The sequence below is a fragment of the Syzygium oleosum genome, unplaced genomic scaffold (genome assembly GCF_021117445.2).
Source record: "Syzygium oleosum isolate NSW1041296 unplaced genomic scaffold, Sole_v2.1 Sole_v2.12, whole genome shotgun sequence".
NCBI lineage: Eukaryota > Viridiplantae > Streptophyta > Magnoliopsida > Myrtales > Myrtaceae > Syzygium > Syzygium oleosum.
This window is the reverse complement of record NW_026607496.1, coordinates 2,818,824-2,839,952: the sequence shown is the minus strand read 5'-3', so window position 1 is coordinate 2,839,952 and position 21,129 is coordinate 2,818,824. Positions and strand designations below refer to the sequence as shown.

Genomic DNA, 21,129 nt, shown 5'->3' with positions numbered 1-21,129 from the left:
ATTTGTTTTTGCTGTGATTTCAATTTTGATTTAGGGTTTTCGGTCCTAGTTGTTTTTTTTTATATTGTACTTGAGTTCGTAAAAAAAAAAACCAAAAAAAAAAATCGGCAAAAAAAAAAGCCAAAAAAAAATCGGCAAAAAAAAGCCAAAAAAAAAATCGGCAAAAAAAAAAGCCAAAAAAAAAAGTTTCGGCCAAAAAAAAAATTCAAGAGGACGACTCGTTTGTTTTTATCATTGATAGTTGGACCAAATAAAAAAAAAAATTTCAGTAGCAGAAATTGAATCTAAATCCGAATCTAGCGAAAATTTCCTGAATCGCTGAGTTGAGCGGTATATTACTGAATTTGATCTTGCTTGGTGGTTTATCGATTGTTGTGAGGAGCTTGTGAGACTGAATTCAAGTCTGAAAAAAAGAGCTTGCTAGAAGGAAACGAGAGGTAAAAGGCAAGAGTGTGTGAGTTTAATTGAGGGAAGAAAAAGCCGAAATTGAGTTAAACACGAGAGGAGTGACAAACACTTTGAGCAGAAAACGTGAGGGAGTGACTAGTGAGATTTCTTTTTATCTCTAACATTTTCTTGCAGGTTTAAAAAAATAATGTCAGGCTCAGGCCAGGGAAGTGTGAATCAAAGGGAGGATCGCACTCATCCAAGGGATGATGCGATTCTAGCAGGCATCCAGCAATTGAGTTTACAAATTGAAGCACTTAGCAACCGAGTTGCAAGATGTGAGACGAGACTTGAAGATGACCGAGAGCCACCACGAGGGAGGCCACAAAATCAGCGAGAGGAGCCTAGGGCACAACCTAGATGGCAGCGGCAATTTGATGATGCATATGTGTCCGATACAGAAGATGATCGAGATGCCAGGTTTGAGAGGAGAAACGGACGCTGAGGATTTAGACGTCGAGAAGATGATGAGCTTGGCAACATCAAGATGAAGATTCCATCTTTTCAAGGAAAGAATGATCCTGATGCGTATCTAGAATGGGAGAAACGGATGGAGATGGTATTTGATTGCCAGCGATATTCGGAGCTCAAAAAGGTAAAAATTGCAGCTGTTGAATTCACTAATTATGCTATAATTTGGTGGGATCAACTTGTGACTAGCAGGAGACGCAATGGTGAAAGACTAATAGAAACGTGGGATGAGATGAAAGCAGTGATGAGGAGACGCTTTATACCTAGTCATTACCATAGAGACTTGTTCCATAAGCTGCAAAATCTCACACAAGGTAATAGGAGTGTGGAAGAATACCATAAAGAGATGGAGATTGCTATGATCCGTGCTAATGTGGTGGAAGAACGTGAGGCCACAATGTCACGATTTTTGTGTGGTTTGAGCCGAGATATAGCAAGGGTGGTAGAGCTACAACACTACGTTGAATTGGAGGAATTAGTGGACAAAGCCATCAAAGTTGAGCGGCAATTGAAGTTGGATCGAAATTACAAGAGTGGTGGAGGTTCAAGCTCGATTTGGAAGTCTAATTGGAAGAGAGACGAGAAGCCGAATTGGAAGGGAAACAATATCAAGACTGAAACTTTGAAGGAGAAGGAGAAGGATGGCAAAGCTGGTTCGAATCCGGCTTCAGGTAAAACTGAAAACCCTAACACTAAGACTCGTGATATTAAATATTTCAAGTGTTTGGGCAGGGGTCATATGGCAAATCAGTGCCCTAATAGGAGGGTGATGATCATGACTGGACATAATGATGTTGAATCAGAAAGTGAGAGGGAGGAAGAGGATGATGACATGCCACCATTGGAGGATTGTAGTGATGTTGAGATGCCAGCAAAGGGTGAATTGATGGTGGTTAGGCGTTCTCTTAGTGTTCAAGTCAAAGAGGAGGAGCATCACCAGCAACGCGATAACTTGTTCCATACAAGATGCTTGGTGAATGGTAAGATTTGTAGCTTGATTGTTGATGGAGGTAGTTGTACAAATGTAGCAAGTTGTACCATGGTGGAGAAGTTGGGAATGAAGACTACGAAGCATCCAAGACCATATAGATTGCAGTGGTTGAATGATAGTGGTGAAGTAAAAGTATCGAAGCAAGTCCGAGTTCCATTTGAGATAGGGCGATATAAGGATGAGGTGATGTGTGATGTTATACCTATGCAAGCAGGGCATCTTTTACTTGGTAGGCCATGGCAGTATGATCGAAAGGTACATCATGATGGGTACACTAACCGATATTCATTGGTGATGAATCAGAAGACATACACATTGGTGCCAATGACACCTACTGAGGTGTATGAAGATCAATTGAAACTACAACGTGAGGCTGAGAGAGAGAGAAAAAGTGATAAAACTGAGGGCCTGCGTGGAAACTCTGATACGCAAGTAAAAGGAGAGGAAGATAAGAGTAGAGTGGTAAAAACCGAGAGAAAAAGAGAGAGAAAAGAAAAGAGAGAAAAGAATTTCTATGCAAAATCGAGTGAAGTGAGGAGAGCTTTGATTCTGGACCGACCGATACTTGTACTTTTGTATAAGGAGACACTGTTTACTACTAACGAACTTGACCCGAATTTGCCAAGTTCTGTCGTGTCTTTGTTGCAGGAATTTGAAGATGTCTTTCCTGATGAACTTTCTGGAGGTTTACCACCGATTCGAGGCATAGAGCATCAAATCGATTTGATTCCTGGTGCACCATTGCCTAACCGACCCGCATATCGAAGCAATCCTGAAGAGACAAAGGAACTTCAGCAGCAAGTTAGCGAATTACTAAAGCAAGGATATGTGAGAGAGTCTCTTAGCCCGTGTGCTGTTCCTGTTTTGTTGGTGCCAAAGAAGGATGGGTCTTGGTGAATGTGTGTTGATTGCCGAGCAATTAATAACATAACGGTAAAGTATCGACATCCTATTCCTAGGCTAGATGACATGTTGGATGAATTGCATGGAGCTTGCATATTTACTAAAATTGATCTGAAAAGTGGTTATCATCAAATTAGGATGAAAGAGGGGGATGAATGGAAAACTGCATTTAAGACCAAGTACGGGTTATATGAGTGGTTAGTCATGCCATTCGGTTTAACTAATGCACCTAGTACTTTCATGCGACTTATGAATCATGTTCTGCGTGCTTTTATTGGTCGATTTGTAGTTGTCTATTTTGATGATATCTTGATATATAGTCAAAGCCTTGATGACCATATTGAGCATGTGTGAGCTGTTTTGCAGGTTTTAAGGGCTGAGCAATTATATGCTAACATAAAGAAGTGCTGTTTTGTAACTGACAAATTAGTATTTCTAGGTTTTGTTGTTGGTGCTGATGGAATACAGGTTGATGAAGAAAAGGTGAAAGCAATCCGTGAAGGGCCGACACCTAAGACAGTAGGAGAGGTGCGCAGCTTTCATGGTTTAGCCAGTTTCTATCGTAGATTTGTAAAAGATTTCAGCACCATCGCCGCACCTTTAACCGAGGTTATCAAGAAGCACGTGGGTTTCACATGGGGAGAAGAACAAGAGAGAGCATTCAATCTGTTAAAGGATAAGTTGACTAATGCTCATTTGTTATCTTTACCGAATTTCAGTACTACTTTTGAGATAGAATGCGATGCTTCTGGTACAGGAATTGGAGCTGTGTTGATGCAAGGAGGACGTCCATAGCGTATTTCAGTGAGAAGTTAAGCGGAGCGACATTGAATTATCCGACTTACGATAAGGAAATGTATGCTTTGGTGCGAGCTTTGGAGACCTGGCAACATTACTTGTGGCCAAAAGAGTTTGTGATCTACACCGACCACGAGACCTTAAAATACTTGAGGGGGCAGCAAAAGTTGAACAAAAGACATGCCAAATGGATGGAGTTCATTGAGACTTTTCCATATCTAATCAAGTACAAAAAAGGTAAGGAAAATGTGGTAGCCGATGCACTTTCTCGAAGGTACGCAATTCTAACTACTCTAGGAGCAAAGTGTCTAGGTTTTGAGCATATCAAAGATTTATATGCTGACGATGATGATTTTGGAAGAGTATTTGAAGCTTGTGAGCATGCTGCGTTTGAAAAGTTTTATAGGCATGGTGGATATCTCTTTCGTGAAAATAAGTTGTGTTTGCCTAGATGCTCTTTGCGCGAGTTGTTAGTGCGAGAGGCACATAGTGGTGGTTTAATGGGGCATTTTGGAGTCAATAAAACTTATGAAGTGCTGCATGAACATTTTTTTTGGCCACACATGAAACGAGATGTCACACGAGTTTGTGAGAGATGTATCGCATGCAAGCAGGCTAAGTCTACGATTAAACCACATGGTTTGTATACACCTTTGCCTATCCCGACGCATCCTTGGGTTGATATCTCTATGGATTTTATATTAGGATTGCCTAGGTCTAAGCATGGCAAGGATTCTATTTTTGTGGTTGTTGATCGATTTTCAAAGATGGCTCATTTTATACCTTGTCATAAATCTGATGATGCATCGAATGTTGCCGAATTGTTCTTTCGTGAGGTTGTGCGTTTGCATGGCATGCCTAGGTCCATTGTTTCTGATCGAGATACTAAATTTCTAAGCTACTTTTCGAAGACATTGTTGAAGAAGTTAGGTACACAACTTTTATTCTCTACTACTTATCATCCACAAACTGATGGTCAAACTGAAGTAGTTAATAGGACTTTAGGGACATTATTGCGTGCTATCATCAAAAAGAATATTAAGTCTTGGGAAGATTGTTTACCGCATGTTGAGTTTGCTTATAATAGGAGCGTGCATTCTGCTACTAAATTCACACCGTTTGAGGTTGTCTATGGTTTTAATCCCTTAACTCCGTTAGATTTAACCCCTTTACCTGTTGCTGAGCGTGTGGATTTAGATGGTGCTAAGAAAGCTGAATTTATGAAGACTTTGCATGAGAAGACGCGGCTGAATATTGAGCTTAAGACAGAGTAGTATGCAAAGCAAGCCAACAAAGGGCGCAAGAAAGTAGTGTTTGAACCCGGTGATTGGGTTTGGGTTCATATGCGCACAGAGCGTTTTCCCAAATAGCGACGCTCTAAATTGCTACCGCGAGGGGATGGACCATTTATGGTGTTGGAAAGAGTCAACGATAATGCTTACAAGCTTGACCTTCCAGGTGAGTATGGTATTAGTGCTACTTTTCAATGTTTCTGATTTGACTCTTTTTGATGCAGATGCTGATTTGAGGGCAAATCCTTTGCACGGGGGAGGGAATGATGTGGACATCGAACCCTATCGAGGAGGAGGTGCTAGGGACCCGTTATTCTATTCGCTAGGCCCGATTACTCGAGCGAGAGCGAAGGAATTCAAACAAGCTGTCGGTATCATGGTTCAAGATATTTGGAATGGAGACAATCTGGATTCGAGACTTGAAGATTCTGAAGCTCCTTGGCGCAACATGATTACTCTTGGTCCAACGAATTCCGAATGAGCTTAGAATTGACGAACACCGAATTGGCTCAAATTTGGATGGACGCTTGGAAACGGGCCGCTGATCAATACTCACTACTTTAGTAGTGATTGATGATGTTTTTTAGCGATTTGGAGTCGTTTAGATGAACTTTTAGGCCTTTTTTCCATTTTTGGACGAATTTTAGCAATTAAGGTTATTTTTGTAATTTTAATCCTAGTAGGATTAGGATTAGGGTTAGCACCCTATATAAGGTTGCTTATAGATTTCTAAGAGGCAGAGATAGAATTTTATATAGAGAAGTTTTCTTCTTGAGTTCTCTTGAGGACTAGATCTTATCAAGGTTCCCTTGTGGCGATCGAATTCAACTTATCGAGCAAGATCGCGAATTCTCTTGTTCGTGGCGTTATAGCGTGGATTGGTTGACACAGGTTCGTCAACAGGTCGCGTTCATACCGAGATTACTAATCACAGGTTCGATTGGGGGTCGAGGTCAGCAATTCGTAACTCATAGATCTTCGTAGAACGATCATCTTCCGCACATATTCATATCAGTACTTCCACCTTTAAAGATAACATCTCTCTCAGGGGACTCCGATTCATCCTCACTACTGAGTTTTGATGCCCTTGTTTGATATATCCAACTAAATTAACAATTCCAAGTTCCCGATCGAACTCGGAAGCCTCTCCAATGACTATGATGATCGAGAAAACATTGACTCTCCCAGATCTCAAGTAGGAAAGTTCTCCATTTCAGATGATGTTGCCGGAGATGCGGCTCTTCACTCTCTCGGTTAATGCTTGCAGATTATCTACTATAAAAGAAAAAAAAAAGGCGCAAAGAAAATAATTTGCAGTTAAATTTTTCAATACTAGATAGAATTTTGCCACACTGCAATTTTGGGTTGCTTATTGCTGTAGAGGTGATGCTATAAGGCTGATATATTTTCAAACACATTATAACAGGTACTTTATCGTATACGGTATAAAGAAGTTAACGTTTAGAGGCTAGCAGGGAACGAATTCCTATGCCTCGAAAGCTAGGAAATCTTGGGTCGTAAAGCAGCGGCATCGACCAGCTTCAAATTCAGTAATGCAAAGCAACAATTTATAAGGATATATTAGATAAATCACTGGTTCACCACATTGTAAATTGACAAAATGATGTACTTAGAAGTCATGTAATTTGACTTGACCTCATTAGGTAAGTTAATTAGCAATTTAAAGCCATTGAAACATAAAAAATATATAAAACAAATAAGATCAAAACAAGCCATTGACTCTTGGAGTATGCACATAATTAAGGCTCTTGAAACCGACATCATAATCTTATAAAACTAGGATTAAATGCATTGTAACTTGACTTGATGCATAGTAATTTATTCTTGACTTTCCAAATTCATCCATCGGTCTGCATAGCCGAACAGCCATCCAAATTCATCCATCGGTCTGCATAGCCGAACAGCCACCTTGGAAGATCGACAAACAACAATAGAAATCGACAAGAGCAGCCTCCAGTCGCTAGATAGTCGATTAGTAGACTCGAAGTCGACAACAAACTTGTAAATCGACATTTTGGTAGTCATCGACGACTAGCCTATTGAACCGGCAACTTCCCTATAAAATCACCTCTTCAACCCACATCGAATCAACTTGTTGTGGAAATGGGCCTTTGCTTGCCGGAAAAAGATTTGGGCTTTTCTGCTCGACGAAACATCATATGGGGGGGAAATTTGTTCCATAGGACTTGATGCTCCCGTATCAACTTGACTTTCGAGCATATCCTCTATCGACGTCCCAGCAATCAAGAGTTTCAAAGACTCCATATCGCCAAGCTCCTTTGGGATGTAGCGGAGTTTCTTGCAGAAATTGAGGTTTAATAATACTAGGTGCCGCAACTGACTGATAGACCTATCAATTTCTTCCAAGATTTTGCATTTCTCTAGGATCAATCTCTCTAAATTCACATTTGCAGATAAGTCAGGAGTTTTCTTCAAGCGTGTGCAACCAGTCAGATTCAGCACTTTTAAATTCTTCGCCATCTGTAATAAAAGGGTCATGCCAAGATAAGTTTCGTGAGCACACATAAATGCACGATAATGATTAACAGATGGTCCCAAGCATATAACATACCTCTATGTGACTCCAACCATCCCAACTGTCCGTCAGTTTACTCCACGACAGATCAAGAATGGCTAGATTTACCAAGGAAAATTTGGTTATATCAAATTTTGGAGGATAATTATGCCAAGAGAGCCATTGCAGCTTTGGCAGGAGACCTGACCTCTGAACAGCCTTGGATGGCAAATTGTGCCACGAAAGCCTACATTGCGCACGAAAGTTTTCCAGGACGTGTTCGGGCAAGTTTAGACTATCAACATGGAGGAACCTCAGATTTGGTAGTCTAGAGAAGTCTCCGCATGTAAAACGGTAATCCTGCCGATGGTCAAACTTTAGACAAATAGCTTCAACTTTTCCTTTTTCCTGCCCAAAATGAAAACGAGATGGAAGCACATGAATTCTGGTTTATGAATTTCAACGGTTTACTGCTATCATATCATATAGAGGTTATACGTTAGTGCGGTAGCCGAGGCATATAAATTGTCTTCTCGAATCGGAAATACGTTGTACTGGCACTTACCTTGCGTGTCTTTAGCAATTCAAATGCTTTCTTGTGATCCCACACCCTGCGCTGGTTCGCATATCGCCTTTTACATTCCTGCCGAGTGATTTCTCTGGCGAGGTCTCTTAGATGATCATGCATCCACAGCTTTTTATCTTTTTGAATCTTTATCAGAGACATGTGGTGTAAAATTTCTATCGTTTCTTCCGGGGAATACTCCGACTCATCCCACGCATGAATCACAGTATCGATGTCCCATCCAATAAATAGACAACCTATGTCGAGGAAGATATACTTCTGCCGATCATCCAATGCGTCATAACTTACTTTCAGCTTGCTCTGAACTTCACGTGGAGTCCTTTCAAACGCCTTCAGCTTAGCATCCCACATATCTTTACGGGTGCATGATAAAAGTGAACCTATAATCTCAAGCGCAAGAGGCAGGCCTCCAGCAATGTCCACTGCCTTTTGGGAGAGGGTGGCATGCTCGTCCAACGGACAATCTCTTCTGAAGGCATGTCTACTAAAAAGTTGAATAGATTGGTCATCATTCATACAAGTAAGATCATAACGATAATTCACTTCGAAACCGTTGAGAATGTCTTTGTTTCTAGTCGTAATTATAAGCTTGCTTCCTTCACCAAACCAGTCGCGCTTGCCCATAAGCGCATTCAGTTGAATCTTTTGGTCGACATCGTCGAGAAGAAGAAGAACCCTCTTACTTGACAGCCTTTCTTTGATTATCTTACTCCCTTCAGGGCTATTTTTTATGTCGGTCCCCTTCTGTTTCAGAACATCAGAGATGAGCTGACTCTGCACCCGCTCAATACCGTGAAGCTCCGAAGTTTCTCGAATGTTGGAGAGGAAACAGCAATCCTCGAAATCGGCTGAGAGTTGATTGTAGATGATTTTGGCGAGAGTTGTCTTTCCAACACCACCCATTCCGTGGATTCCGACGATCCGTGTTTCTTGTATCTGAGTGCCTATCATTCGCATAATTTCACCCACATGATCGTCGACTCCAACCAGGCAGTCAGATACTACCAAAAAAGCCTTCTTCAATGCGCCGAGAAGGTCCTTGACTACCTGCTTCACAAACTCACCTTCCTGCCTGATATTCCTCATTGTCAAAAGCACGAGGAATTAGAAAAATGTATTGAACCGAATGCTGTGACAGACAAAATCAGAAAACCTTAACCATCCGTTTGCAACAATATCTTTCTAAGTCCTCAATTCAATTATAATTGACTTTACCTGTCCCGTGTCGGTGAATTGACCTGCCAGAAGTCGGATAATTTTGATTGAAATGCACAAAATAAATATGAGTTGAACTTGTTGAGATCTATCTCCCATTTATTTAAACTCTATGCACACTGCCAATTTTTGCATCAGGTCTAACTTCAACAGAAACAAATACAGAGCAACACAAATCCAGCAAAGAACTCAACTAGAGATGATGAATGCAAATATGCAAACTGGACAAGATTTTCTAAGATGGGGAAGGAGTCACCTGTTGGGCAAGCTACGCAGGTTGTATCCCTTTATGTTTCCGGCTTCTTTGAGAGCCGCCTTCCACTCTCGAATGGTCTCGTCGCCGTACAGCTTCTTGCTTTCGTGCAAAGACAAGGCCTCCACGTAGACCCCGGTTTTCAGTCGGACCTCCGAAGGCGCCACATCATAGAAAATAGGTATGATGATCTGCCCCCGAGTCTTCTTGCACTTCACCATGTGGACCAACTCCTGGAGACACCATCTACTAGAGGCATAGCCTTTCGAGAAGATGGGTATGGAAATCTTCGATTGGTGAATCGCTTGGAGGAGCTCCGGGCCGATCTCTTTCCCGTGTGGGAGATCTTTGTCGTCTTTGTACGTACGGATCCCTGCACCGACTAGGCTCGTGTAGAGGAAGTCGGTGATGCCCGCTCGGGTATCCGGCCCTCTAAAGCTCAAGAACACCTCATAATCATATCCTGACAAAGAAGTTGCCGTCCTCTTAACTGGTGCTGTATCAATATCAAGAGCGGGCCTGCCTGCTGCTGTTCCATTGTGGACAGCTGCATCTTTATGGATCCAGCTTTGGTAGCCAAGTGACCTGCACTTCTCTTCAAGAAATCCTTGAACAGAAGAGCGGTGAAAAGGATGGCGGAAACCGTCACCCCGCAGGCGAACCACAAGTACTCACGCATTATTCGCCGCGAAAAACAGTAATTAGAAACTGATAATCTCACGTACCCAAGAAAAAGGAGTTTATAATCTCTCTATTGGGTCATTCCGCTTTCAGAAGTTGGCCGAGACAACTAGATATATACACATGGGGCACGCGGAGGCTGCTCTAGTTTGCCAATCCAGGTCATTCAAATGCCGAGCTCACACGAAAAAGTAGTATTGAAAACTTTAGGGATAATGACACAAACAGTCCCTGACTTTTGGCTCAATGTGTAATCTGATCCTTGAACTTTTAATTTATTCAATGTAGTCCATGAACTTTAGTCTAATGTTCAATATAGTCCCTGACCTTTTAATTTATTTAATGTGGTCCATGGACTTTTGGTACATGTTCAATTTAGTCTTTGAAATATATGAAAAATGTTCAATGTAGTCCTTGAACTAATTCAAGTTCAGGGACTACATTGAACATTTTTCATATAATTCAGGGACTAAATTGAACATGTACCAAAAGTCCAAGGACCATATTGAACAAATTAAAAATTCAGAGATCACATTGAATATTAGAATAAAGTTTAGGGATTATATTGAATAAATTAAAAGTTTAGGGATCAGATTGCATATTTGGTCAAAGTTCAGAGACTGTTTGTGTCATTTTCTCAAAACTTTACTAAGCTCTGGTTTGCCAATCCTAGTCATTCAAATGCAGCGTGACTTTACCGAGTCGAATGTATCGAAAACTTTACTAAGCTGGTGAGACTGAATGTACTTTACAATGTAAACTTTACCGAGTTCTTTTTTTAAGCAAAAAAAAAACTCGCCCCATACGTAAGATCAGATTTTATCGGCAATTTCCTAAATGATGTCCACATTTGAATGAGTCTTTTGTTTTTTCGGCCATCAACTTTTCAACGAGTCTTCGCATCCTTTTCGCCAAAAAGATTCTCCCTTTGGACCACAAGCCTAGCCCAATCCACAAGGACCCGAAGGCTTTTTTCAATAGGTTTGACCAATGGCACTTAGTGAGAAAGTCTGGCCATGCCCAAAGGAAAAAAATACCAAAAAAGTCATAAATCTATTGCATTGATACCAATTTAGTTATAAACTTTTCAATTGAACCAATTTAGTCCTAAACCTTTTTGCATTGGTACCAATTTAGTCCACAGCCAATTTAGGCCGGAAATCGTTGACGTTGACGCCAGCGGTCCTATGTGGCACTGCCAATGCTGACTTTGATAATTTTTAATAATTTTTTTTTCAGATTTTTTAAATATTTATTCTTTTTTCTCTTTTATTTTTTTTATTTTCTCTTTTTTTAGAAACCAGTGGCTGGCGACCCTCATCTGGTCTAGGCGGGGGTGTCGCAGCCCTCGTTCGTGGCAGGCAAGGGCGCGGGGGCCCTCACTGGCCTCCAGTTTCTAACAAAAGAAAAAAGAAAGAAAAGAAAAGAGAAAAAAAGAAAAAAAAAGAAAAATATATTTAAAAAAATCTGAAAAAATTATTCACATCAGCGCCGGTGGTGTCACATAGGACCGCCGGCATCCACCTTATCGATTTCCGGCCTAAATTAATCGAATGGTCTAAATTGGTACCAATGCGAAAAGGTTTATGACTAAATTAGTTCAATTGAAAAGTTTATGACTGAATTTGTACCCATATAATAGGCTTAGGAATTTTTTTGTACTTTTTCCTGCCCAAAGGTAACCAAAATGGTTGCAGCAAAAATTTATTAGGTTCGACTTTGTGGTTTTGACCCAATAATCAAATCTACTTTTTTGCAAAAGTTAAACAGTGCAATTGATAGATAGATCAGGTGATTTTTAAAACCTAATTCAGTTGAGTAGATTCCTTGAATAAGACGATTATCTAAGCTATTTTCGGGCCAAAAAAATAATTTTCATGCGATGCCAGCGTTTATATTCAAGGTAGGTTCACGAAATAGGGGTGTGTTTGTTTCACTACAAATTTCATGATAAAGGAAATTACTTCCCGTGAAAATTATTTTCAAGAAAAAAAGTTAGTTTTCATTTATTTGGTAGTACGTTCAAAAAGTGTGACCGAGTTGAAAAATTTGTTTATGCTTGGGAAATGAGAAACGGGAATTCATTTTTCTAATTTTAAGTGCGGGTGTTATGTTTAACTACAAATGTGTTTTTCTATTGACTAACCATTTTCAGCGAACCAAACACGTGAAAGTCCGAAAAATTAATTTACGAAAAGCTCTTTCATTGAAACAAACGTGCCCAAGATGTCATTTTGATTTTTCAATGTATTTATGTAACGGAAACTAGATAGCTAAATTTGACTTTGAATTACGGTAGGAAAATTTATATAATACCCGTCAATATCTCATTTCGCAATATTCTTGCTTCACATTTAATAGAACCTTTTACTTTCCTACGCATTCTCTAGAAGAAAACTAATACATCATATTAATGGCCCGGAATGTGGCATGGTTCGATTGGGATGTCAAGACATTTCCAACCTAGAAAACACAGGTCACCTGGTCAAAACTAGGGGTGAGCGGTTCTCAATCTAATCCAGTCCAACCCAAGAACCGGGAATCAGACTGGAAGGATTGGTTCCCAGTTTCTAGGATCGGGGACCGGATCGGCTAGTATTGGGACCGTGGACCGGACTAGACCGATGATCGGTCCGGTTTCAATAGGACCAATCACTTATTGATAAAGGCAAGAGGAAATTGGGGAAATTAGATTAGGCTTTCTATTTTTTTCAAAAAATTTAAAAAGTAAATAAATATATATGTGAAAAAATAAAAATATATATATATTTATCGGTCCGGTTCCTACCCTAGAACCGGGAACCGGTCCACTTTTAGGAACCGGCAACCGGACCGATATTCCCGAGAACCGGACCAAACCGGTCGGTCTGATCCGATCCGATCCCGATTTGAACGGTCCATCTTGCTCACCTCTAGTCAAAACCTACAATTTGTGCACAGATTACTTTGAGTCGGGACAATCTGCACGGGCCTAAGGCTCGGATCGTAGGGCCTCCATGTAGCTAGGCTTTTGTGCCTCTAGGTTACAGCAAAAGCGTACCTAGTCATATGAGACTTGTTAAACGTACTGAACACCAAAAATGTTCAGACTCTGGAATTTCGATGTCACATGTCACGAGAGAAGTTCATGCTTGGATAGTTGCAACGTTTCCTCACTCCCTGGTTTGTTCCTGATCATGGTAAATGCTTTGACTTGACAACAGCAGCTAGATATGGCCACGGTTCAGGAACCGCCGGTTCCGATTCGGAACCGGCGGTTCCTGTTCATGGCCATGTATGAACCGGCCGGTTCCGGTTCCGGTTCCATTTCCGGGCCGGTTCCAGTTTCGGGCCGGTTCCAGTTCCGGTTCCTGCCGGTTCCGGACCTGTAGTGTCCGCTACTCGGGAGGCGATTGTACGGGTGCATCGAATCCGGCGGCGGGACGGCGTGTCGGATCTTCTTCTTCTTCTTCTTCTTCTGCCGCTCCTCCTTCGCACGCTCTCTTTCCTGCTCGCCGGATCGTCACATCGCCGGCGGAGCTGCCGTGGATTCTCCGATGATGGTCCGATTTCGATTCTCTCGCGCTCGCGCGCTCCTGAGTTTCAATGTTTCGTTGTGGTTTGGAGAGAGAGAGAGAGAGGGAGGGAGGGAGGGACTTCCAGTTCCGGTTTATCTTTTTATTTTTTTTTATTTATTTTTTTATTTTTATCTTATTTTTGCCCGTTTCCAAGGCAGCCTGCAAAGGCTGCCCCTGGCAACGGGCCGCAGCAGGGTCTGCAGACGTGCAGGCCCTGCTGCAGGTTTTTTTTTTTAATTAATTTATTTAAATTTTTTAATTTTTTTTTTGGAACCAGGCCCGGGTCGGTTCCAAAATTGCTGGAACCGGAACCGGGCCCGTAGACCACGGGCCGGCTTCGGTTCCGAACTACGGGCTTGGTCAATGGGTAGGGCCCAGGTTTGACCGGGCCGGTTCCCGGCCGAAACCGGCCCGTGGCCATGACTAACAGCAGCTGACAGAAGCTTCATCCGCTTCGAGTCATCCTCTGGTCTTTTCTGCACAAGGGAGCCGTGACTGATTCAGCGGCCGTGTGTTGAAACGAGGACCAAGTAAAGGAAGAATGGGAATGAGACTAGGACCATGTCTGATGTCAATTTCCACACCCTCACCGGATTACATTGGCAAATTGTAAAAATTGTAAAAATTTTAAAAATTGTAAAAATTGTCCACGTAAGGCAGACAGCGTCTACGTGAGCAATTTCCGATCGAAATTGGTCAAAAGGACTACATTGGCAAATTGTCAAAAGGTTTATGACTAAATGGACCAAATTGAAAAATTTAGGACTGAATTGGCATTCGTACAATAGGTTTACGACTTTTTTGGTAATTATTCCTCAATTAATATGTGCAATCAAAGTGAGATTTATGTGCAATCCTAAAAGATATAAAGAATCAATAGAGATATTCTAATAATCTTTTAACACAAAAAAAATGTGCTAGACAATTTGTCAAGGAGTATGAGGCCCGAAAGTGAGTTCACTAGAGAATTTGACAAGGAGGATTTCAGGGTTATCAGACCGTGTGGTCCCTATCGACAATCATGTGTTATAGAATCATGGAAATGATGGTCTCTTGTACACATGAAACACGGATCCTTGGAAAACCGCGAGATGGGTGCCGTTGGAAACACGACTCTCACCAAAACAATCTACAATCAGCTTTCACGCGATTTCCTAAAACTGTTTCCAACAACCGAGAAACTTAGAAACTCGAGGGCATTGAGTTCGTGCAAAACCGGCTCATCTCTAGCATCGTTGGAGGGATATACCCGAATGTAAGAAACGTCGATGAAGGGGTTGAGATAATCAAAGATAGGTTGTCTAGTAAAAGAGTACTTTCTCCTCCTCGACGATATGGACGAAAAGAATCGCATGGATGCCCTAGTGGAAAAGCATGATTGGTTTGATGGAGAGAGCAAGATTATTATTATCGCAGTGTCGATTCGAATGTTCAAGGTAACGTACGAGAAGTGTGGAAGGGAGATTTACATATAGGGATATTCAAAATGATGTTTCGATCGGCACGTTGGACCGACCTGTTTTCCCTAGGACGATCCCCCCAAATCAGCATGGCATTACCAATCATACCACGCATTACCTTAAGCATCTATCATCTTATGCCAAATTGAAGTACAACCACCGGCTTCAACCTTACCATACCATCATGCCAAGAGACCCCCGCTAAATGCTGGCTTTGATGGCCGGCGGCACCGTGAATCCATCACGGGCATAATGCCTCCTCATCCTTCCTCGCTATCATCCACTCCATGTCCTCCCCCATCCCCACTTCTTCATCTTCCTTGGCAGTGCAAGCCTTGCTCGTTTCCAAGCATCGTCATCTCCCGACAACACCTCAGGAAAGTCCGAGGAAGCAAGCTCGTCAAAAGTTTCGGGCAGAGCAGAGATTGGCACGGCTCTGTCGATGGAACTAGCGCAATGGTAACAGAGCCGAGTGAAGTGCGGGAGCCAGAGAATCAGGAACACGGGCAGAGAAACTGCACGGTTCGGGTTCAGTACTTAGCCGAAAGAATCAGGGCGTTGCCTGCTGGGGACAGGGTCGAGTTCGTCCGTCTCCTGCGGCGAGATGGGCAGATGGGGAGCTTGTCCGGGGTCAACGATCTGCTCGCGGCTTTGGCCATGGCGCACGAGCCCGACACCGCCTTGCAAGTGTTCGACGAAATGCCGTCTCGTGGGTTGGTCCCGGACACGTGGACGTTTTCGACCGCGATCGTCTGCCACTGTTTGAAGAACGATTTAGATGATGCTACACGAATCTTGGACTTCATGGTGGAGAATGAGCTCTGCCCAAGCGTCGCGACTTTCACGACCCTCGTGAATTCGTTTTGCAGAAAGGGCAAAATGCAGATGGCTTTGGAGGTGATCGGCCTGATGAACAAAGCTGGTTGCGAGCCCACAATCCAGACGTACAATTGCTTGATCAAAGGGTTGTGTTACGTTGGGAGGGTGGAGGAAGCATATGAGATGTTGGAGAGCATCAAGAAGGATTCGATTTCGATCAAGCCGGACATATACACGTACACAGCTGTTATGGATGGGTTTTGCAAAGTGGGCAGGTCACCAGAGGCCATGGAATTGCTTGATGAAGCTCTAGAGGCAGGGTTGTCTCCGAATGTTGTCACTTACAATACTTTGTTCAATGGGTATTGCAAAGAAGGGACGCCAATAAAAGGCTTTGGTGTGTTGAAGCTGATGAAGGAGAGAGATTGCGTGCCAGACCGCATCAGTTATAGCACCTTGATTCACGGCTTGTTGAAGTGGGGGAAAATAAGGGCTGCATCGAGGGCTTACAAAGAGATGGTAGGACATGGTTTTGAAGTTGAAGAGAGGATGTTGAACACATTACTGAGGGCTTTGTGCAGGATTTCTTGGAAGGAGAGAGACCTATTGGATGACGCCTACCAGATGTTCGAGAAAATGAGAAGCAGGGGTTGTGTTATCGATGAGAGCTCTTATGGATTTATCATACAAACGCTTTCCGTGGGGAATAGAAATGAAGAAGCTTTGTTCAATATGGAGCACATGATGACACTAGGGCATTCACCAAAAATGATTAGTTTAGCTAGAGTGGTGAGAGCACTTTGCAGGGAGGGAAAGCTGGACAAGGCTTTGTTGGTCCTGATGGATGAGAGATTGGGGCATCCCAGTAAAGAAGTGTACAACGTCATTATAAACGAGTTTAATCAACAACGAAGGTGGTTATGCGCTCGTAATGTGTATGGTATGGCATTGAAGCAAGGTGTCGTTCCCGAGAAGAAGCCCGAAGGTGCCAATGGAAGAGTCTTGGCTAGCTCATGACTGTAACCACCTTCTTGTGTCATGACATTGACAGTAACCACCTACATAAGGGAGATGGCCTCATAGTTCCAAGTGGCCTCGGTGTGACAATAGCTCTGGAATTGAAGTCATCAACGGAGCAATGCTTCTTAATGTTACGTCCGTTAACACCAATTGTGTGTGATGGTTGAACCTTTTGGTTGGCCAGCTTCTTTCTTTGGCCCACGACACTTTTCATTTAGTCTCAAGTGTCAAAGCAAGCAAATTATCTTCCATTCTCTTGGCATTAATTCCCTGGTAGCGAGAGCCCAACCGTCATAACAAGAGAGGCTCGATATCCGTTGATCAACCCTGTATGTTCCTAAGACTGTTGCACAATCAAACTGAATGTATACCTGTCCTTGAAGATGTGACTTGTAAACAAGGACTTTTGTACAGTTATTGGCTTGTAAACATTCAATTAAACCTGGATTGTGAACGTCTCCTGCGCTTGAAAAGTTTTAAAACAAATAAAGCAATTGCAAATGCCGTAGCTTTGGGCACAAAACTTGCTCTTTTCTTACATATGTGATGAGCAATAAATACTACAATCGACTACACAAAAGAATTGCTCAACGATGAAATTTGGGCAACTATCTCTCTGCTATCTAAGCCTCATGAGTGATTTCACAGGTCTAGCTAGACGTTTGGAGTAAGTACGAATCATACATGCTAAAAACCTCATGCACGACTCATGTATTGCCCAGTTCTTGTATCTACCAAAATCTCGTCACCTGTGTTCATGAACAGTGGGACATTCACCACAGCACCTGTGTCAAGTGTCGCTGGTTTCGATCCACCTATTATAAGAATATGAATCATCAGATCAGATCGTCAGAAAGAACAACCAACTTCTCCTTCACCACCCAAGCCCTATCGCAACAAAGGAAAAGCACAAAGTCCTGAACATTTTCTCACTATATCATGCACAGCTCAGATATTGCCAAATTGAACAGAGGTGCATGAAACTTAAAATAATCCACCTGCCTCGCGTCATATTTCTAGAACTGACTTACTGGCCTTATACCTCAATAATGAGAAAATATTTTCTTTAGTTTGAGAAAGAAAGAAGGAAGTTACCTTGAGCAGTATCGCCTTTAAGACCAGGGTCAACATCCACTACCTTCAGCTTAACTGTGATCGGGAGTTCAAAGTCAATAACCTGCAACAGAGACAATGCTGCACAATGAGATGGCTAATTATTGAATATAGCAGCTTGATTGTCATCTGAGAATTGTTATCCAATATGCCTCTTTATTCACAGAAGCACATAGGGGCTTTGTCAAGGTGCGGTTTGATATTGGCCCTACATCAAACTGCTCCTAAATTAATTAAATCCATATGTACTTTGTGACACAAGAACACTGAATGCATATCATATTCATATGGTGAAAACACCTTAAATTACCATACTAAGGTCTGAAAGTAAAATCACCTTCCCATTCCAAAACAGTACATTGCAGTCCAAACCCTCTTTTAACCACTTTGTCTTGTCACCAACCTCTGATTCATTAAGACGAATTTCCTCGTAGGTAGTCTGTCATATGAGAAGTACATATCTTAGAAGACTGAACATATTGATAGCAGCCGCTCCTTTTTCAAATCATTTTTAAAGTGGCCTAGATACTAATACACTCACATAAACAACTGCAAGAAAAGACATTCCTCGAGTGATGAAGCAGGTGATGCTTGAGCAGAGCACAACAGGTTGAGAAAAGTGCACTAAATGGAAACTAGATGAACAAAGGAACATACCAAGTCCATGAAGACAAACTGGGCACCATCTTTATAAGTGAATTGCTTGGTTTCCTTGGATACATTTGCCTCGTCGATCTGGAAAAAGATCCAGACATCAGATAGTCTTGGCTTAGACAGCAATCTCCAAAAAATCTAAATGCTTGGCATGATCTCAAGGAGGAAAAAATATTTGGGAAGGGTTCTGCCTAAGGCGTTGAATCAAAATGCAGGTACTTATTTCTGTGAAATTATCCTATAACTGTGGCAATCCTTCTAAAAGAGGAATACGGCCATGTTCACGATCATCCAAAAAGCAAATCCTTAAATAATGTTAATCAACGTAGAAGCCCACATAAATCATTCTAACAGAACCTATAAGTTCCAAAAAGCTTTGCCCAACTTATTGCAGTCGACATACTATTTTCGACGTTCTTTTCCATGAGGCGTTTTTGAGATGAGTTACTTAAGCTAGACCATAAAACTCTATGCAATTAGCCCAGGAATCAAGGACCCATAGGCATCAATGTGCAAGATAATAGTGACAGAGTTACTCTGTTTGCAAATCAGAGGTCGCATATATAAACTTGCATAGGTATCGTCCATTATAATTCTTATGAATAATCAAGGCAGTCTTTAGTTTGACCAAGGTTTGTATGGATTGACATGATTCCTCTGTCCACACTCAGATACCTCACCTTTAATGGACTGAACCATCACTCTAAGTAAAAGTAAAAGTAAACTGCGATTGAACAATGAATTTGTATTTTGGCAGGTATGGCACACGCAAGAACATCCTGTGATAGAGTTTATACAATGGAAGTCGCTGAGTCCATATATGAAATGACAACTTTCAGTATATAACAATTACACTTTCTCCTCAAATCGACAATCAGTTAACTGGAAATACCAGTTCATACTATGCTAGCCTCCTCAATAAGACAAAGGGTAATAAGAGACCAAGAAGACTGAGAAACTAACCGAACTTCCAGCTCTAAAGGTTTTCTCAACAGTGTTTCCTGTTATGTAATTGCGCATCTTGGTTCTAACAAAAGCTGCTCCTTTTCCAGGTTTCACATGTAAGAATTCTGCATATTTCAAACAGCAGAATACCTAGGACTGTTAAATGGAGAAAAATGCCACCAAATGAATTAGGTAGCCAACACATAAGCCTTGTGAACAGCTTAAAACTTCGCAAAACATGCAACACAGAACCAAAGTCCCACACTCAGCCAATGCCAGCTTTGAAGAAGAAGAAGAATATTTTTAAGAGAGAACCAATTACGTGAAAGTTATACTAATAAATGCCCGATGTGATAAAAACTTTCCACAAGGGAACTTGATCTCCATATCTCTGTGCAAAATGTCTCCATAGGTAGTTAAGTAAACTGAAAGCCAGCGATTTATGGAGCCAACTGGCCCTAAAACCCATGAAGAATTCGTATACAGTAACCGGAGCAATGAGAGAAAAGGAGAAAGACCCATCACAGGTACCCACTGGTGCTAACCAGCCTCGACTGTCAGGTGTTCCATCTAATTTCACTAGCATTTGCTATGTTATTCAAAATTTTCATGTCAAATCTGTATAATCTCGCCCCCCAAGCTTAGATTTTGCCAAATTCCTTAGCTCCTCGTCCCCTTGTAAGTCAAAACTCTGCATCCGCTGTCGGGTTCTCACAACACAGCTATCCATACAATCAGAAACCAGATAAACGCAAACGCGCCAGACTATCAGCATTCCACTAACCAAGAACGCATTGCAATGACGTTGCAGGATACAGCACAAACGCAGTCATAAACGTTCAAACACAAGAATTTAGCCCAACCCATATGCACATTCCACCCCAACGAACACTAGCAGGGAGAGCGAGAGAAACCGAGACTATCTCATAAGGAAACGGAGGAAGCAGCTACCGATAACTCGCCAGGGAGCCCCATCAACGACGAGGCTGGTGCCGACTTTTATGTCGTTACTGGACAGAGCATAAATTCCTGCGAAACAGAGGGCGTCAATCGAAACCCACATCAGAAAGGAGTTGACTTTAAGCTCTGCGCAGGGAGAGAGAGAGATGAATGGGACCGAGAGGCTGTTGACCCATTACTCGGATACGAAGCGCGTCGGTGGAATCCGGGGAAGGACCGGGACGAGAAGACGGACGGCTTCGAGGAGGAGAGGGAGAGGGCAGGCGCACGGAGCATCGACGAAGAAGCGGAAGAAGAAGAAGATGACGACGGAGAAGATGATGCCACGGCGCAGGAGAGGCTGAGAGACGCCATTGCCGTGGACGAGTGCGGCTTTGCTTCTCGGCGTCCTGGCGGAATGAATTTGGTGTTCCTTCTTACAGCGCGGA

General features: G+C 42.2%; 3 protein-coding genes and 1 pseudogene across 3 annotated transcripts; 2 read left to right on the top strand and 2 right to left on the bottom strand.

Annotated features, from left to right (window-relative positions):
* The first annotated feature begins 430 nt into the window (after positions 1-430).
* On the top strand, positions 431-5,058 carry LOC130139423 (uncharacterized; annotated as a pseudogene).
* A 1,740-nt stretch (positions 5,059-6,798) lies between these two features.
* LOC115677044 (disease resistance protein L6-like) lies at positions 6,799-10,155 on the bottom strand. Its single transcript, XM_030600087.2, has 4 exons — positions 9,496-10,155; positions 8,004-9,096; positions 7,496-7,846; positions 6,799-7,404 (listed from the first exon to the last, which is right to left on the bottom strand). The coding sequence occupies exons 1-4, from the start codon at positions 9,711-9,713 to the stop codon at positions 6,988-6,990; spliced, it is 2,079 nt and encodes a 692-aa protein (XP_030455947.2). The 5' UTR covers positions 9,714-10,155; the 3' UTR covers positions 6,799-6,987.
* A 5,248-nt stretch (positions 10,156-15,403) lies between these two features.
* On the top strand, positions 15,404-17,280 carry LOC115677093 (pentatricopeptide repeat-containing protein At1g09900-like). The gene has a single exon (XM_030600152.2). The coding sequence runs from the start codon at positions 15,443-15,445 to the stop codon at positions 17,024-17,026; it is 1,584 nt and encodes a 527-aa protein (XP_030456012.1). The 5' UTR covers positions 15,404-15,442; the 3' UTR covers positions 17,027-17,280.
* Positions 17,281-17,503: 223 nt separating this feature from the next.
* Positions 17,504-21,129, bottom strand: LOC115677095 (uncharacterized). The gene is made up of 7 exons (XM_030600155.2): positions 20,881-21,129; positions 20,693-20,770; positions 19,760-19,866; positions 18,800-18,877; positions 18,480-18,581; positions 18,125-18,206; positions 17,504-17,844 (listed from the first exon to the last, which is right to left on the bottom strand). Exons 1-7 carry the CDS (start codon positions 21,053-21,055, stop codon positions 17,726-17,728), a joined length of 741 nt encoding a protein of 246 aa, XP_030456015.1. The 5' UTR covers positions 21,056-21,129; the 3' UTR covers positions 17,504-17,725.

Bases quoted from the DNA above. Each gene is read 5' to 3' on its own strand.
- LOC115677044 (XM_030600087.2), bottom strand. From the start codon at position 9,713: ATGGTGAAGTGCAAGAAGACTCGGGGGCAGATCATCATACCTATTTTC. The intron at 7,847-8,003 runs GTAAGTGCCAGT...CATTTTGGGCAG, and splicing joins AATTGCTAAAGACACGCAAG to GAAAAAGGAAAAGTTGAAGC. The intron at 7,405-7,495 runs GTATGTTATATG...CTTTTATTACAG, and splicing joins ATGGTTGGAGTCACATAGAG to ATGGCGAAGAATTTAAAAGT.
- LOC115677093 (XM_030600152.2), top strand. From the start codon at position 15,443: ATGCCTCCTCATCCTTCCTCGCTATCATCCACTCCATGTCCTCCCCCA.
- LOC115677095 (XM_030600155.2), bottom strand. From the start codon at position 21,055: ATGGCGTCTCTCAGCCTCTCCTGCGCCGTGGCATCATCTTCTCCGTCG. The intron at 19,867-20,692 runs GTAGCTGCTTCC...TGAAATATGCAG, and splicing joins GGCTCCCTGGCGAGTTATCG to AATTCTTACATGTGAAACCT. The intron at 17,845-18,124 runs GTAACTTCCTTC...TTCTTATAATAG, and splicing joins TAAAGGCGATACTGCTCAAG to GTGGATCGAAACCAGCGACA.